The 17526-nt window shown below is 44.7% G+C and overlaps 1 protein-coding gene across 6 annotated transcripts in view; it reads right to left on the reverse strand.

The window, feature by feature from the left end:
- Nucleotides 1-280: 280 nt before the first annotated feature.
- The window catches only part of PTPRF (protein tyrosine phosphatase receptor type F), a 482320-nt gene continuing 465074 nt past the window's right edge, over nucleotides 281-17526 (reverse strand). For all 6 annotated transcript variants that reach the window (XM_035122098.2, XM_035122099.2, XM_035122095.2 and 3 more), the window contains 9 exons: nucleotides 15191-15310; nucleotides 13728-13882; nucleotides 11965-12250; nucleotides 8543-8721; nucleotides 6274-6400; nucleotides 5228-5353; nucleotides 4681-4835; nucleotides 4245-4380; nucleotides 281-2958 (listed from right to left, as the gene is read on the reverse strand). In XM_035122098.2, coding sequence (XP_034977989.1) covers nucleotides 2890-2958; nucleotides 4245-4380; nucleotides 4681-4835; nucleotides 5228-5353; nucleotides 6274-6400; nucleotides 8543-8721; nucleotides 11965-12250; nucleotides 13728-13882; nucleotides 15191-15310 — 1353 coding nt within the window. In that variant the 3' untranslated portion in view covers nucleotides 281-2889. The remainder of the gene's footprint in view (nucleotides 2959-4244; nucleotides 4381-4680; nucleotides 4836-5227; nucleotides 5354-6273; nucleotides 6401-8542; nucleotides 8722-11964; nucleotides 12251-13727; nucleotides 13883-15190; nucleotides 15311-17526) is intronic.

Below are 17526 nucleotides of genomic sequence, written 5' to 3' on the forward strand. Positions count from 1 at the left end.
ATTGTTTCAGCATCCAAATTGTCCATGTGGAAATGATTCATGGCATACCCCTCTTCTACTGAAAGGTGAACAGTTTCAGCCATTCCTCCTTTTTCTTGTCTGTGTGAGCAGCCAAGCAAGAGTATTTCACTTTCACAGAATTTTGTTTGAGTTCTGCTTTCCACTACAAGGACAAGTAGGATTCACTCCCACAGAGTTGTGGTCTTTTGGAGCTCCTGCCAGGATAACTACAGGTTTATCTGCTAACTGGCAAATAAAACAAGACAGCAAAACGAGCATGTAGGAAACCCGATTATTCAAATTTATTAACATCAAGAATTATGCAATGATGCTGTAGATTTTTATTAACAAATAGAAAACAGACTGTATACAACAGTGATCCCTACAGCACTATGCTTTCACAAGGTAAAAATGAATGTTCTCTCCAACATCACCAACCCAGGATTGTTGATTTCAATGTAATTCGGATACATTGGATAATACAGTTAGAGACCTTTCCACCACCTTTATTTATAGAACTATGCACCTGGGAGAAGGCTGTAATCTCCCTGCCTTTAGTGCAAGTGAGAGAGAATAAGGAGTATTAATATATAGTACTGTTAAATTAAGTCCAGTAGTCTTGCCACATTGGTTAATTAGACCATCCTGTGAAAAATACCAAAAAAAGAGGCAACACGTCGACCAATTCCAACGGGCGAAATATAACTGTTTTTATCTTTATAAACTATAACAACATGCGAGACAGTGATCCAAGGTAATCATACTGTTTTTGTCTTAATAATTTTACATAATCATGTTTAGTGTTCACCTTCCTCCTGTTATAAAATGTGTCCAAAAACGGAAATAATTTTTCTCAAAAACAACATCCAGTAAGTATACAAATATACCGTTGGATGAGGCACGAGCTATCATCAGTAATTTATTACAGGCTCGACCTGACCCCCATCCTCCCACTGATTTTCTGTTAGACATTTCAGTACATGCCAAACAAAAGAGGTGGTATATTTAATTAGATGCCCATGTAATTTATTTTATATAGGGTCAACAATCCGGTCTGTGGGAACACGTATCAGTGAACACCGATCCCACATTAGGAATGCGGTTCGGGAAGCACCCCTGGTTGAGCATTTTTTAGCTAACAATCATGGGTTAATAGGAAGAAGGTGAACCCTAAACAGGATTATGTAAAATTATTAAGACAAAAAGAATCACAATTTATTTTTATGTTCAAAACGCTTCATCCAGAAGGATTGAACTCTGAGTTAGATTTGAATTGTTTCATCTAATTATATTACTTTCAGGATCTTGAGGTTGCATGTAACTTTAAAATTTCAATATCCTTGATTAACTAGGGTGTTACCTGTGGTGGAACTGTATATTAAGCTTTCTTTTTCCTGCTTCAGGCAGCAGGGGTTACATATGTGTATGACCCCTGTTCCGCAGATTGTATACAAACACTAAGGTATGTTTTATTTTTGTAATTTTCTGTATTTTTTCAATGTTAAGATATTATGGACTGTATAGACTCGTGTTCATGCTGGCCATTGGCCTTAATATAATGTATGACATAATTAATGATATATATTTATTTATTTTTTGTAGTTAAAAAACTGAAGAAGATCAAACTGAAACAGTATGATTACCTTGGATCACTGTCTTGCATGTCGTTATAGTTTATAAAGATAAAAACAGTTATATTTCGCCTGTTGGAATTGGTCGACGTGTTGCCTCTTTTTTTGGTATTTTGACTCAAGTCTGCAACACGGGTTGTTTCATTAATAGTGAAAAATACAGCATTCTAATGACTTTTAAATGTGGTACAGGATAGCAGAAATTATAGCTACACTCAGCCTCTGAGAACTGAATTCCTTACCTGAATAATCCCACCCCTCCCTCCCTAATAGCCAAGGCACCCCCATGCCGGGGTTGTTTGTGCAGGAAGGCTTGTCTTCCCAGAGTTGTGCTCTTTCACCTTGGAAGGTGCTCCAATGCACTTGGTTGGCCACAGTTGCCTAGGCAACAGCACCTCAGGATGCTACTGGCACAGAAAGGACTAAATAAATGTGTCGGTCAGGTCCCTTTTGGGAACTTTTTTTTTGTGCGGCAAGGATGCCACATTTCCCCCCCATCTTAACAAGAGAATCCCAAGCAGTGGGTCTCTCCCTCAAATGGAAAGTTCATAAGGGATCTGCTGACAAATATGAGGTCACTGGACACATGTCAATAGGACCAAGCATCTAATAGCTGCTGGAGTCCCACCTGACAGACAGGCTTATGAATAAAAGGCTTTAGAAATAAGCATTAAGTTGGCTCCAGCTCTGTGAAATTGAATATTCTACAAAGGACTGAAGAGGGAGTGGAAGGGTCCCAGAGCTGTGAGCCAGCCACTAATATTAACCGGGGCTGCCCGAAAATGGGCAGCACCACCTTGATTGAGACAACAAAAGAGTAAGGGCGGGGGAAGCAAAAGGAAATTCAAACCCCACCACCTCCATTCTCCTGTTTTGCTTGGGCAAAACATTAAGACTTGCAAAAGAATTTATAAAAGAAAAGATATAAAAGACTAAGTTTAACTATTTTACATATATAAAAGATCCCATTCCATCCACCCAGTGACTCTCACCATGAAATGCTGTCAAGGGGAGGAGGAGGAGTGGGGGCATTAACAGAAATTCATCTGGAAATTGGAAACGCTAGAAGCTGGTCCCACCTTTGGCGCTGTGGCAATGAACCCAAATACTGTGGTCAGAACTGGTTGGTCATGGGGAGGCTTGATGCTGCAACAACAGCAGCAGCATCTGCACAGAAGGACTAACAAATGGGCGGCTGGCTGGGGAGAACCCGTCTCTGCTCTTGGACATTCCCGCTGCAACTGGCTGAAAGCGCTAGTTACGTTGCATAGTGATCGAAGCTGCCAAGGTACTCCAGTGCAGCCCTGTAGCACAGCTGATACTGGTCCTGGAGAAGAAGGAAGAGAATGGGATAAGCAAAAAGCCTCTAAGGGACACCACCACTTCTATCACATCATGGTGCAAATACCTGCAAGCGGACTGTGTTTTGCAGCTCTCCACCACCACCTCACTCTAAAAGAGGCAACTGGCCAGCACCAAGCCTTGCATCTGATGTAAAGAGGGGCCTTTTTGCTCAGATTCACCATGTTACCCAGTTCAAAGTACTAAACAGTAAGCCTAGATTGGGAGTGAAGTTCCAGTTAAACTGCAGGTGGGAGAGCAGCTAGCTGACTGTATGGGAAACCCAAGTATTGAATTTTTAGCAATGTAATTTACTCTCATGGTGCACTAGTAAAATATGTCCTATATAAAAGGGAGGATGAATTATGGATTTCTGCTCTCCGTCTCACAACCCATCCAACCACTGGTTCTGATACCCTTGCACTGCACAAAGAACAGCACAGAATCAAAGGTCACATTGATCAGCTGAAAGAGAGGCCAACCCAAGCTGCCATCAAGTTAGACCAGAAAATAGCATGGGATCTAACCAGAGGATAGCCACTGGCCATGTGTAATCCTTTGCAAATGCTTGCTGGCACTGTTCTTTTGCACAGTATAACAATGACTACTGATGTGGCTTCAACAGTCTTGACCGATCCAGCTGTGTAGATAGTAGATACTGGTTGTGCCAGTTATAGCTTAGCCTTAGCGTAATGCTGGTGGCCAACAAAAGAGGTTTAAAGACTGTCTCAAGGCAAATCTTAAAAAATGTAGTATAAACCACAAAAATTGGGAAACACTTGCCTGCAAGCACTCCAATTGGAGAACAGCCTTTACCAAAGGTGTCATGGGCTTTGAAAACACATGAACTCAAGACGCAAGGGAGAAACGTACTAAGAGGAAGGCACGCTTGGCAAATCCACACTGTGATCAACTCCTGCCCAGAAACCAATGTCCCCACTGTGGAAGGACGTGTGGATCCAGAATTGGCCTCCGCAGTCACTTACGGACTGATCGTTAAAACTGTGTTTGTGGAAGACAATCTTACTTGGCTACGAGTGATTGCCAAAGGAGAAGAAGATTGTATATACCCTATATATCTCATAGAACACATCAACATGGGAATGGGGACAAGATTGGTGGCTGCTTGATGTGATTTATATGGAATATGCCTACTTACAGAGAAAGTTTCATCCCTTTTCCATACTGAAAGCAAGTGAAAGCAAAGTTTTGGTACTAAATGCTTGCCCCACCCCAGTCCTCTGTGCAGCAAACATGTGGCTGGTGGTTTACCTCTGTTTGCACCATGGCTGGTCGTTGTGTCCTCAAGGTCTTCACAGTCTGGAACATGTCAACTACGCCCTCATAGCGCATACGCTCCAGTACAATGCTTAATGTGATGAACACCCCTGTGCGTCCGACCCCCGCACTGCACATAAGGAAGAGAGAAAGTGACTCAGTGAAAGGGAACTGAAGCATCAAAAGATCACAACCAGAAGCGCTCCCCAAAGCTAAAATATCTATCCGCAAGTGCCATAATGTTTTTGTGTGCTCAAAACTACAAAGCAGAGATTTCCCCTGCCTTTTATCAAGGAAATGGTTTCTATACCTAGAAAGGTGAGGCCATCTCTGCAGTACTAATCTAGCTTTCCCTGATGACCCCAGCCTCCTCACCACTGGCACACAGCACCTAGCCAGTTTCCATGGACAAGCAAGCAGCAGAACTTACCTGCAGTGTACAGTGATGGGCCCATCCTGGCCAAACTGCTCCTTGGTTTTATGAACTTGCCCAATGAAGTCAATGAACCCCTCTCCAGTTTTTGGTACGCCCTGCTCAGGCCAGTCAGTGAACTGGAACTGCCGGATGGTTCTTGACTGTCCATCCTAGTTGTGGTGAAAGGGAGATATAGTCACTGCATCTTCTCAAAACACATGGCAGCCTTCATGCTCAGGCCTTTCCTACTGGTGCCTGAAAAGCCTTGAGGAGGGGAGGCCCAGCCGACCTAAGCAGATTTCCTTTGCCCCTTAGGGACTATTTTGTTTTATATAGCAGGGTGTAGTAGATATAAATACAATTGAAATCCATGCTTCTGCTTTCCAGCTGTCTCAGCCACTTGACACACAGTAACACCAATGCAGAGGGTGATAAAGCAATGGACAAACAGATGCACGATGAAGATGAAGATGAAGCCCTTCTGTGCTGTGCTACTTGAAATTTCTGAGCAGTAATGGGAAATAAATATTGGGGAATTCAGGGTAGGCTGTGTGGTACTTACTCTGGCATCAGTGACCTTGAACTCACGCAGAATGTACTGGGGCATGTTGTATTCAGCCATGGGATCCACCACAAAGTACTGGTACCGAGCAGAACGCTCTGCTGGCCAGTACTGGTGGCATTTCTCCTGAAAAGCAAAGGAAGAGTCAGATTTGTTACAGTCAAAATGTGTGATGTGACTGAAACTTGATTATTTTAGAGTGGGGTGCCTTTTGACATCTTGTCCTGTTGGGTAGTACAATACCCACAACTCCATGCTCTAATATGCACAGCAAGACACTGATCTGTTTCCTCCCTCCTGCTATGATGTGATTGATTAGGCTCCCCTTGCTCCTGCACACCTCCATTTCCCATGACTTTTCTGATTAGCAATCAGCTTGCTCTTCCAAGCCAAGTTACTAGGTAGAAAACCTCAGTTCTAGCTCAAATGCCCCTTTTTTCTGGCTCTGGGCAAAGCAAGAAACCTGAAGCTGATAGCTCCTCTTAAAGTTTGAGCGGGCCAGGGGGATCAAGTACATTGATGGTTGCAGAGGACACTTGTTCACCAACTGGGTCCCAGCAGACCTAGTCAGCCATGTAGCTGGAGATGAAAGACTCCTGCAGATTACGTCCTTATTGAGCATACATTCTGATTTATTTAAATAAAGCTGACAAGGAGGTTATACAACGTTCACTGTTTATTCAGCAATCACCTGATTTGTTTGTGGGGAGGTTATATGACTTCATGTCAATTCAGTTGTTATATTTCTGGTGCATTTTCCCATCACCGCAAAAAAGTCAATTTTGTTGTTATGCAAGAGCTTTAATTCACTTCAATAGCACAAATCTATATTTACTCGTATGCAACTGAATCCCTCCCACAAAACAGTTACAGTCTGAAGACTTCAGTGCAATGAGCTTCACCTTTAGCAGTGACTGCAGTCGCCTCTAGCATTAGGAGAATGAAAGCAAAATATTTGCTCCCAAGACTGGGCCGTACACCTGGAATCTCACTGGAGAAACAGCCCCAGAATAGACTTCACTTGGTAGCTGAGGGTGCTAGCTTACCCGCCCCATCTCTCGCAATTTGGTCAGCATCACCACAATAGTAGAGTTGTGCTCCCACAGCATCCGCCAGAAATCCTCTGTAGTTTCAGCAAGGGGTCCCTGTGTGGCGATGTAGGCCTTTTGCTGCCTGCAAGGTATCAAACATTTCAGAGTGGTAGATGATTGGTACTTCTGGGATGGAAAGGAGATGCTTAGCAATTAGGTCTAGAGAACTAGATAAAGGGCTTGCTGGGGGAGGAGAGGACTTGTACCACACATCTGAATCTCTGATAGCATCTAGCCGCTTCTTTCTGCAGTCCTTGCCCACAACCACCTGTTCCACTATGAGATCAATAGGGCTATCTGAGGTCCCTTGATGAAAGCAGAGTATTAACCCAAAGGCACTAAGAAGTTAGCAAAAGTTACTCAATGTAAGATGAGGCATATTATAATGCTATTACACCAGTTGGATCTTCTAAAATGCCCATGTGGGGTGAAATATAATACCAGATATAATACAACAATTATAAGCTTTTTGTAAAATTGTGTGAGTTCCTTTGAGGTGTGCAGGAAACACTGGTATAGGATGTGCGTTGTACATGACCCCCCCAAAGGGTGGAATTTCTGCCACTGCAAAACTCTAGCTACATTGCTAGAAATTAGACAGCAGTGAGCAAATAAATACACATATCTCCATATCTGCTACCAGTGAAGACAGTGATTCCTGTTTCCACAATTATATGTAGGAAAATAAGTCAGAAAATTGAAAAGAAAATCTGTGCCATCTGTATTCTACCACTATGGGGCACTACAGATCCTTGAATGTAGTCTTAGGCTCTCATCCTTATCCAGTCTCATTTAATCTCTCCACTGGTGCTAAAAATTAATGAATCTGTTGTAGGACAGCTGTAATGTGTGGGACAGAGATGGAAGCTGTTCCAAGGTGGATTTATAAGACATCATAAAAGGCAGGAGTGGGGCGGGGGGGGGGGAGTTGAGGTGGCAGAAACAAAGGTGCTAATAAAGATGCAGCTTCAGAGCCTCTGTAGCTCCTTGGGCCAATTGATCTCTTTAGATAAAGTGGAGAACGATTGCTCACTTCAAAGGGAAGGACAGGAAGAGATAAACAGGGGCCTGCAGGGACAGTTTAGGTAGGACATGAAATGCTACCACCTGCTGCTTTGGCACACATTTTTGCCAGCACCCCCTCCCAACCTTAGCAGCTCTCTTGCAGCACCAGACACATTGAGGTGGCGGCTCTAACACACTCTGCACACTTGAAATCTGAAGCAGATAAGTGGCCAGGACCTTATCTACTCTTTGGTTTCCAGCACAGCAGCCTAGAGGGCCTGCCATCAGGCTCTCTTCTGTTTTGCACTGAAAAGCTGCCTCATCTTGCTGGACCTCTGCCACTCCCATATCTTACTCCCATATCTTTTGCACTACCAATTCACAGCTGTTTTTTAGCCTCATGGGGTTTCTCGGAGATGGTGGCAGGGAGTAAGTTATAGGACAATGCTTCCTTTGCCCCCACACAGAGGGTCCTCAAGGATCCCCAAGTCCATTTTGGAGGCAGATTTGCTCTTCCCCTGTATAAGACTGTTTCTTTGCTTTCAAGTGACAGGATGCATTTCAGTTGCAGCATTGAGAACAACTTTGCAAGACAATCCCATTGTGGGAGGTGAACTGTACAGTTGGTTACCAGCAGTATCTCAGGTAATGAAAAGCTGAGGATGCAGGAGCCAGTACAGTATCTGTCACCCCGCAGGCTAATAAAAGCCTGAGAGGAAAAAGGTAACTTCTATCAGGATCCCAGGCTCTGGGGAATAGGCAGCTTGAAAAAAAGCCCCATGTTTGCTAATGAAAGGCTACTGTCTGTGCTCTTACTGAAAGACAGAGCTGCCCAGCTTATATTCAAATTTAAAAGTAATTTATATATGAATATATTTATAACTAAATATTGAACATAGCTGTTTTAGTAATTTATTAGATTTCACATGATAATTCTAAGATGCCTATTTAAGGATGTAAGCTTCAGTTTAAAATTATTTTAAGATATTAATGAAATGTTGAAATATTCAATTTAGAACTTTTTAAGGATATTAATGAAATGTTGAAATATTCATATAAGCATAAATATGATGTGGTTAATGTTATGATTTCTACTGATACCGTATACTAGCATCAATTTTTAAAAAAAGAAAAGAAAAGAAAAAAGAACACAGAGAGGCAGCAGCACAACAACATCACAGGAGGAGAGTTTAGACTCTGTTTAGAATGACAACATTACCTATAGCCATCTACAAAGCTGGCATTGATGTAATCGGAGCCCTCGACGCCTCGGATTGGCTGCAGGCAAACCCGTGTCAGCTCATAGGGCATAATATTCACCAGGCGGTTTTTGAATTTGTTGCAGGGGAGGTTGGCACTGATGAATCGTGAGGTATGTGCTTTAGAGTTGGCAAGGAGCTGTTAGGGGAGAAGCACAGATTAGGGGGGGGGGACAGGGGCACATAGAAGTTGTAACTACTCTGGGAGGAGCAGCTCCCATATGATGTACACACATTTATTCACTCTGCTACATAGAATAATGACCGAGGTAACAAAAGATGCAGGAAGCTGGGCTAAAGCAGCCCCTCTGCCCAGCTGAAATATAGGGGGCATTTCCATCTATCCCAGCAGCCTTGAAAAGGAAGAAAATTCCTGCCTACCCTGGCAAAGGTCCTGAGGAGGCAAGACCCTGGGAGGATGTCTTTTCAGCCCAAGTAGGGTCATTTTGCCCATGACAAGCTCAGCAAGGATCTATTAGCCAGTCACAACTTCATGATGAGCGTATCCTGTTCTTCAAGTTCACACTATAGATTTTAGATGCACATTTTAAAACATCTTATTTGTACACCTAAAAACATAGGTGTGTGTGTGTGTGTGTGTGTGTGTGTGTGTGTGTGTGTCTTGGGCGGGCACAGGGTCACTCTATACTAATCATCCCTTGGGAGCTCTTGTTATTTGCTTTTACTTATTAGTACCTTACTAGCTCAGGTGGTGCTGTGGGTTAAACCACAGAGCCTAGGGCTTGCTGATCAGAAGGTTGGCGGTTCGAATCCCTGGGGTGGGGTGAGTTCCCGTTGCTCGGTCCCAGCTCTTGCCAACCTAGCAGTTCAAAAGCACGTCAAAGTGCAAGTAGAAGTACAGCGGGAAGGTAAACGCCGTTTCTGTGTGCTGCTCTGGTTCGCCAGAAGCGGCTTTGTCATGCTGGCCACATGACCCGGAAGCTGTACGCTGGCTCCCTCAGCCAATAACACTCAAGATGAGCGCTGCAACCCCAGAGTCGGTCACAACTGGACCTAATGGTCAGGGTCCCTTTACCTTTTCCTTTAACTTTCATTCTAACATCATTCCTGACCTGCTTAGAAGCATGTACCTTGCTCTTCTGAGCAACCCTTGCCTTCTGTCTCATGCTGGTGTGGTGACTTCTGGCTCATGACTGAAATATTCTATGCTTAGAGAGAGCCTCAGCACAGGACATTGCACAGAATGCCAAAATTTGTGAGATTGGTATTTTAAGACGTTTGTTAGCACTCATCAGGACCCAAACCTCTGGAGAAGAAAGAGAATGGGACTCTGGTGGTTTTTAACACAACTGGGTTACAACTCCACAGCTCCATATCTTCAGAGGCTGCTTCTTAGAAAACATCCAGCTCAAGGGGACTTTAATATTGGGACAGCCCCTCCTCCAGGACCTTGCTTCTCTCTCTCTCTCTCTCTGTGTGTGTGTGTGTGTGTGTGTGTGAGAGAGAGAGAGAGAGAGAGAGAGAGAGAGAGTTGAAACTCAGGTTGAGCCCGTATGCTCAGTGCCAATTCCAAAGCTCCAGGAGATAAACCCTTGCTTAGCCTAGTAGCTTCATCTCCTTGCAGGACAGCTTCCTTGCTTGGCAGGAAAAGGGCCATTTTTCACATTCTCTATAAGAAAGAGTTAGAGGACCCTTTATGGATGTGGTACCCATTTTCTTTCTAATTGTATGAGGACTTAGAAATCTCTTTTGCTCCATGTAACTCACTTTCTACTCCTTTCCCCCTTAATTCTTACTGTAGCTCTACCTAGCCACTTCTTTCACTCCGTGGCTCCGGCTCTGATGTATGGCATGGCACATACAACCAAGTTGCTTTCAGAAACAGGGCTGCAATCTGAGCTGCTGACATCTGTTGAGGTCTACTACTGACTGCCAGAGGCCTGTTGTTCCTCCTCATTATCACTGCCTACTTGCCTCCACTTTCCAGGCAATAAGCATCAGCAGTAAGAAGCAGACGCTGCCACCTGCTTCCATGTCTGCCTTTCCCTCTGGTTGGCACTGGGAGCAGGCTAGGCCTAGTTCCCACTACCACCAAGTGACAGCTGTTCACTCTCCTCACTAGTATCAATTCAACCAGTCTCCTCTATCATCTCTCTTGGGAGTGGTGGCGGCCGCAAGGAAGAGCAGCATCCACTGCCACCTGCTTGCCCCTTGGCTCTTCTGGAGTGAGTAAGCAAGCGGCAGTAACTCCTCCTCTCCTCATTGCGAGGCTGTTACCACTCTGCTCACTCACCCGCAGAGGACAGCAAGCCAGTGGTGGGCAAAGCAAGCCATCTAGCAAGTAGTGACAGCAGCTGCTCTTGCTTGCTGCCATTACCTCTCTTATGGTCATTGAGCAGTGATGTCAGAATCCAGGAGCAGCAGCATGCCCCCCACTTGTTCACTTCTCCTTTGAGGAAGTATTGGAGATTGGGAATAGGTGCAGGTGGAGGTGAGAGTCTTGTCCAATCCCCATCCCCAAAAAACCTCCAGTGAGCAGTGTTCAGAGCAAAGAGGCAATGCTGTTTCGCTTTGCTGTTACCACAGCAAGTCAATATTTTGACTCCATGGCTGCTGTATTGCAAGAGGCTATTCCCAGGGTAGAGCAGGGCTTCCGCAGTCTTGTTTCACACTCTACATGCTTCACTGCTTCCCCACAGGAACTATCTCCCCCCCCCCCAGCCTTTGCTGTAAAAAATGCACATCATTGGAGAATGTGGGCATTAGCAAAAATTGCAGCCTGTATCAAGGCTGTAAGAAAAAAATGGTGTGAAGCCGACACAAGTGTGGGTGTTGGTGCTGGCAAGCAAAGACAATTGTGACAACCAGGGGACTTTACTTCCTTAAATTGCACCAGGCAATATGCCAGCTAAGCCTGACAGTGGCCCTCCCTCTCTCCTCCTCCATACTAGGGAGAAGTACAAGTGGAGCAAGGCAGGGGGCACTGGAGCTGTTGACATCTCAAGTATTTAAACTAGAAGCATTTCCAGCGAGTTGTTCATAGTGACATCAATTACCACTAATGCCCAATCTGCATCTGATTTTGGATGCAGCTCCAGCCACTCTGCAAAGCAATGTTGCTGAGAACTTCATATCAATCTGCTTTTTTATATCCTTGCCAGAAGCTGCCATTCTAGGAGGGAAATGTCGAGGGCACTCACTCTGCAATGCAAATATATTTTAATCACTTCCTACCTGGTTTAGAAATTTACAAAAGAATCATTATCCCTAGAAAATCTCCCTTCAACCCAGGAACCGACTCTTCATAGTTGCTCACAGATCTGTGGGGGATGACAGGCAGGGGTGCCAGTTCCAGCTGAGCAGCCCCTTGATCACTCTCTGTGTTGACATGTGGAAAAATTGCAAATGCTCTTCTGCTCACCTTAAACTCCAGTTCCATTGCTGTGACACTCTCACCCGGAGGTACCTGACTCAGCTTCTGGATGTGAGCAAAGAGGTTGCGTGCAGGCACCTCAGTGTTTCCACAGGTGGCTGCTTCAAGCAAGGCCTCGTGGATGAAGATATACTGATCCTCAGTCTGCACCATATAGTTTCTTTGTGAGCGCATGCATGTCACATGCCCATAGATGTCCACTGTCTTCTCATGCTTCATCCTCTCAAGCATGGCATCAATTACAATGAAGCAGCCTGTCCTGCCCACACCGGCACTGTAAAAGCATGGCACAAAACATGAAATAGTACTTCCTTCTGAGTCAGTTCTAAGCCCTTACCAAGTCCTGCCCCAACCCACCCCATACCGCAGGGACTGATAATCCTCAAATTCACACTTTCTCAGAAGAACCCTCAGAGAGACAGGTTGATGCACCTGAATAGAGCAAATGGAATGAGGATTCTGCACTATGGTCTCTGCTCCCACCCTGTGCACACTTTTTGAGTAATGTTCCTTCTTACAAAACCAACAAACCCAAATCTTCCTTGGGCTGAGCTTTTTGAAGTGTATAACTTGGTCCTGCTCCCAGTGCACAAACCAGCACAACCAAAAACAGGCCAACAAACAAGAAATGTGATGTCTGACAGCTAAGAATTCTACAGCAGGACATCTCCTTGCTGCTGCTCATGTCAAATTCCTAACAGGGTTTTAATAGGGAGAGAGCGTGTGTTAATTATACACCACTCCCATCTGAACCAGAGCATGAAGGGAGAGCATTAAATACCGTTTCTAAGGAGTTCGTGAGAGCTGCAGTGATGAAGTGGTTTGTTCAGTAATAGTTCCCACTCAGCTACAAGAGATAAATCACTGGCCAGATAAGATGCTGATTCCTAGTGAACTAATGTTTGTGGCTGAAGCAGTAATTTCTTTCCATCCTGAAGTGCAGCAAGAGATTCTGTGAGCGCACATGCAGATGGTGTGTCATGCTCTGTAAATAGATGGCATGTGTATGTTTGTGCAGAATGGTGTCCCATATGTTTTCATGTTGTGAGTGCATGTACTTATTAGCAGCATATGAATGTTTGAGCAGTAAGTTTAGATTAGGCATAACCGTTTCCTGAATTGTGTATGCATGGTGCTGGGATATTTCATCTTGCTGTGTGGTTCAGTTAGATATTCTACCTTGAAGGTTCATTTTAATATGTTGTAGCTAGCCTAAGCCTTCAGGTACAGGGGGGAAATAGAAGCAAGTCAATAACAGAATAATAATTGCACATTTTATGGATGCTAAAGTATGCTTGCATTTTATGTGAGATGTATTTGTGGGTTTCTGTCACCAATATTATTGCCATTGGTTGTTGTGAGGATAAAATGGAGAGAGGAAAAACCATGTACTCCACCTTGAGCTCCTTGGAGGAAAAGGTAGGATAGAAATGCAATAAAATAAATATATAATAAATATGCAGAATTCCCCTCTGAAATATTGCTTCTCATATTGTTTTAATTTTTAAAATGTTGTTGCTTCTCAGGTAAAAATGGTGAATTAAGTGTTGCGATGATGGGCACTGACTGCAAAGTGCTGCTTATGCTAGCAGAGGGCTATAATGCTGGTTTCATTGCTCTTGCAATAGCAGTAGCAGCAGCAGCAGCACCACCACCACCACCAGGTTGACTGTAAATCCCAACAGGTGCACCCTTGCCAAAATACAGAGACTGGCAGGCCCTTCCCATCCCTTTAAACTGCTAGTCCTTACCTGCAATGTACAACCACTGGCCCAGCATCAGGGGGGTTGCAGGCTTTCACTCTTCTCAGGAAGGCTAAGATCGGGGTAGGGTACTCTGGCACCCCATGGTCAGGCCAAGCCATAAACTGGAACTGCCGCAGCTCCCGCTTTTCACTGGACCCATTCTATGGAAGAAGCCAAAATATGTCAGCTAGTGGTGGGGCAGTGAACAGTGGGCTTATTTCTCTGGTTTAGAAATCCCATGCCTTCAGACACTTCAGGGCACAGGATTACTGTACTCCAGGGATGGGAAATGCTTTGTTTCAGCCCAAGGGCTGCACTACCTCATGGCCACAGCCCTATGGTGGGTGGGCCAAAACAGAGGGATGGATGACAAAAGCTCTCTTCAATTGTTTAAATTGCTTAGTGTGTGAAGTAAGCAGCCTTTTGTGACTAGATGCTTCCTGCATGTTGTACAGCCACATTCTGAACATCTGGAGAGGACTTATACACACACAGCAGATACACACCACCATCCTACATGGCACACACAGACGTTAATTCTCACCTCCCCCACCCTACAAGTAATTAGGCTTGGGGGGGAAAGCCTAATTCCCAGAGGGGAAGGAGGCAACCTTTATGGTGATTGCAGATTGGGAGGGGACAGTTAATTCCTCCCTCCCCAATCTCAACAAGGATTACTCTTGGAAACAGCCTCTCATTTGAGCCAATACAAGGCTGCTTTCTGTGAGGAGGGGGCAACTTTGGATGGTGGGGCCTCAGTACATGGGAAAGGGAGGGTTAATTCTTTCCTCTCTAACTCTGCACACTCGTGCCTGGCCCCCCAATTAAGATTTCAAAACAGACTATTGTCTGCTCAGACAAAAGGCTGTTTCAAGCCCAATTGCGCTCTCTCTCTCTCTCTGTGTGTGTGTGTGTGTGTGACACTGAAGAGGGGAGGCTGTGGGTTAGATTTGGAGACTTCAGGGCTGCACATGGCACCTGGCTGGTGGTTCCTCATTCATTCCATACACTTCCTTTCACAATATGTTCACAATCTGTTCTGTTCTATTTTTGTTTCATGCTGAACTTTTGGCTGCTCACTGTGATTTGTTGTTTGCTGTATTTTATCAGCTGCTTTGAGAGCCATGGCTAATAGCTGTATAGGTAGACAGAATTCCTCAGCCATTCTAATCTTCAGGCTTCACCCAAGTTCACCAGCACAGTGAGAATGCATGGCTTGGCCTTCACTGCAAGGACAAGTTGCACAAAGAGTAAGCTCCTTGGCAGAATAAGGCAAGACTAGGCTGGCAGTGAAATGAGTGTAGATGGAGCTTCCACTTCAGCCTGTATTTGATGATGGGTTCTCTCACTTCAAACATCTGTGAAAGAGTCAGTATAACTCCTTGCACTTTCATGCAATTCTCTGGGAAACATACTTCCTGGGGGCTCTTGCAAGACCTTGGCTGCCCACACTTTCCTTCCTCCTTTACCTTGTAGAGGGCAAATGTCCGAACTGTGTACGTGGCAAGTTCAACTGTGTCCAGCAATGTCACCTGGATCAATCCATAGGTCTCTGTACCACGGCCTGGCCAGTACTGGTCGCACTTCACCTGCAATGAGAAAAAGGAAACAATGGGTCAATGTTTGGGAGTGAAGTGATCAATGGGCTCCACATATGTCCCTAAGATGCCTCAGAGCCTGGTTTTCTCCCCTTACTCAAATTGCCCCTGCTAGGAGCCAATGGCTGGTGTGGAGCCACTCTGAGTAGTGTAGAAATGCAAAACACCTTTACTGCATTTGGCTGAGGCTTACAAAGCAAGTGGGTCTTTTTCTTTGGCCCTCCACTTCGTTCTGCAAAAGGCCAGTAATACTGGATGGTCTGGTAAGAAACAAGGAAAGACAAGATGCTTGGTGCTCAAAGGTAGGAATAAGGAGCAAGAATGTTAATGGGCAAGGGGAGTGCAACAGAGAGAAATGGTCTATTCGAAAGCAATTTCTTCCCCTGTAATTTTCTGTCCTTTCCCTGCTCTTTGAGAAGATTGGTGTCTGTAGACAAATGTACTCATCTTTCCTCCCCCTCAGTGGTGAATGTGGGAAGCCTGGCCACAGTCTATCATCCTCTGCTTGGGAATCTGCCAGGGTTCCTGCCATGACGGTCACTGGCACTGTCCTCTCCAGGAGGCAGCAGGTGGGGAGAGGATCCTCTAAGTGGGGACGGAGTAGTAGATTCTTGAAGGACAACTGAGACAACCAATTCGAACAAAAAAAAAGTCTAGCAACAGAAAAGAATCAAACAGAGCCACGGAATGGACATTTTGGAGTTTTTATATTGAGCTTCTCCAGGCCCCGAAGAAATGCGAGTGTATGCCTGCTAGAAGGAGCCCCTCTAAAGGATAGCTGAAAATGCTGCTCTCTGCTGAAGTAGGATTGGCCTGCTTGCTGGAAAGGTGCCAAATATGTGAAAGACACATCAAGCTACGAAGCATATTTTCATCTAGTTCTCTCTCTTTGTCAAAGCCCAAGACCTGGAAGTATACTTCCTGTCTACAACTGCACTGTGGGCAGTCCACACAGCAAGGACTAATTTTCCCACTCCCATTTGACTAAGATGCATTAGTGGGAAGCACTAACATGTTTTCCTGGATGTAAACTGCTCTCTGTATAGGCTTGCTCCTCTATTCCATGGTGGAGAGAGGTGACAGGGAAGATGTCTTTTTCCTCTGCCCAAATCTTCCATATTTTAAAAACTAAATTCCATGTGTGTCTGCTGCTATTCCTCTCCACATCCTGCTTCACCTATCCACCCATCCGTCCCTTGTACTCTGCTTCCTATTCTGCCTCTACCTGTTTCTCCTTCCCAACTAAAGCCTGGCTACAACGGAACCTCTACAAGGGAGAATGAATGAAGATCATCTGGACCTGTCAAGAAATGGTAAGCTCAATTATTAGCCGTGTGTGTTTCTAGGGAATGGAGGACATGGAACAACACCTGAATTAGAAATCATTGGTGTTCTGCCTGTTAGTTGAGGATATTTTAATGGGTGGGCTTAGTAAACATTCCTAGTTAAGAGATTTAAGTGCACCCTAGAACTGCTGGGGTCCAACTTCTTCTACTTCAGAATCACTGCTTAAGGTCAGAAGCAATTTCCTGGGCTGTTGGGGAAGTCTGCAGAGGAGCTACAGGTAGCTGGGATTCTGGTTCTCCTGAGGTCACAAAAGTATGTGCTCAAGAAGGAAGGTCTGTTGTCTGGCTTACTGGTAAGCTGCCTCACCCAAGTGACAGCTAATATAGCAAATGGCAGCGCAGGCCTGGCTGTGTCCAACTGCATCTTCAGCAAATGTCACCCTTTTCCTGTCCAACTCTGGGGAGACTACGGTGTTTATGTTCAAACACAAAACAAACTTTCAGGTACTCTATCCTAGGGTTTAATAGCAAAGCCCAAACTGGTAATTGAAAATTATTTATTCATGACCAGATAAGAGTCACTCACATTTTCTGCCAAATTTACCCATAATGTTTATGCCCCATTTTCAAGCTCTGTAAATTTTATGCTGAAGCTGATGCACGATGGCACTAAACCAGATAAGAGAGTCTTTCTTCTGGCATCACTCGCTTCTCATTAATGTCACGAACACGCTTACAACCTGGAAATTCATTTACTGCTGGCAGTGCCCAGTGGCTCCCTCAGTTGCTGGGAAAATAAGAAGACCCCCTTAATACAAGTGCTACAAAGGAAGAACAGCTGGTTTAGAATATATCTTTACCAGGCAGACCACATCCCAAGACCCACTGTCTGCAAAATGGCATGAGAGGTCTCTAATATAC

This window comes from Zootoca vivipara, chromosome 7, assembly GCF_963506605.1.
Source record: "Zootoca vivipara chromosome 7, rZooViv1.1, whole genome shotgun sequence".
Lineage (NCBI taxonomy): Eukaryota > Metazoa > Chordata > Lepidosauria > Squamata > Lacertidae > Zootoca > Zootoca vivipara.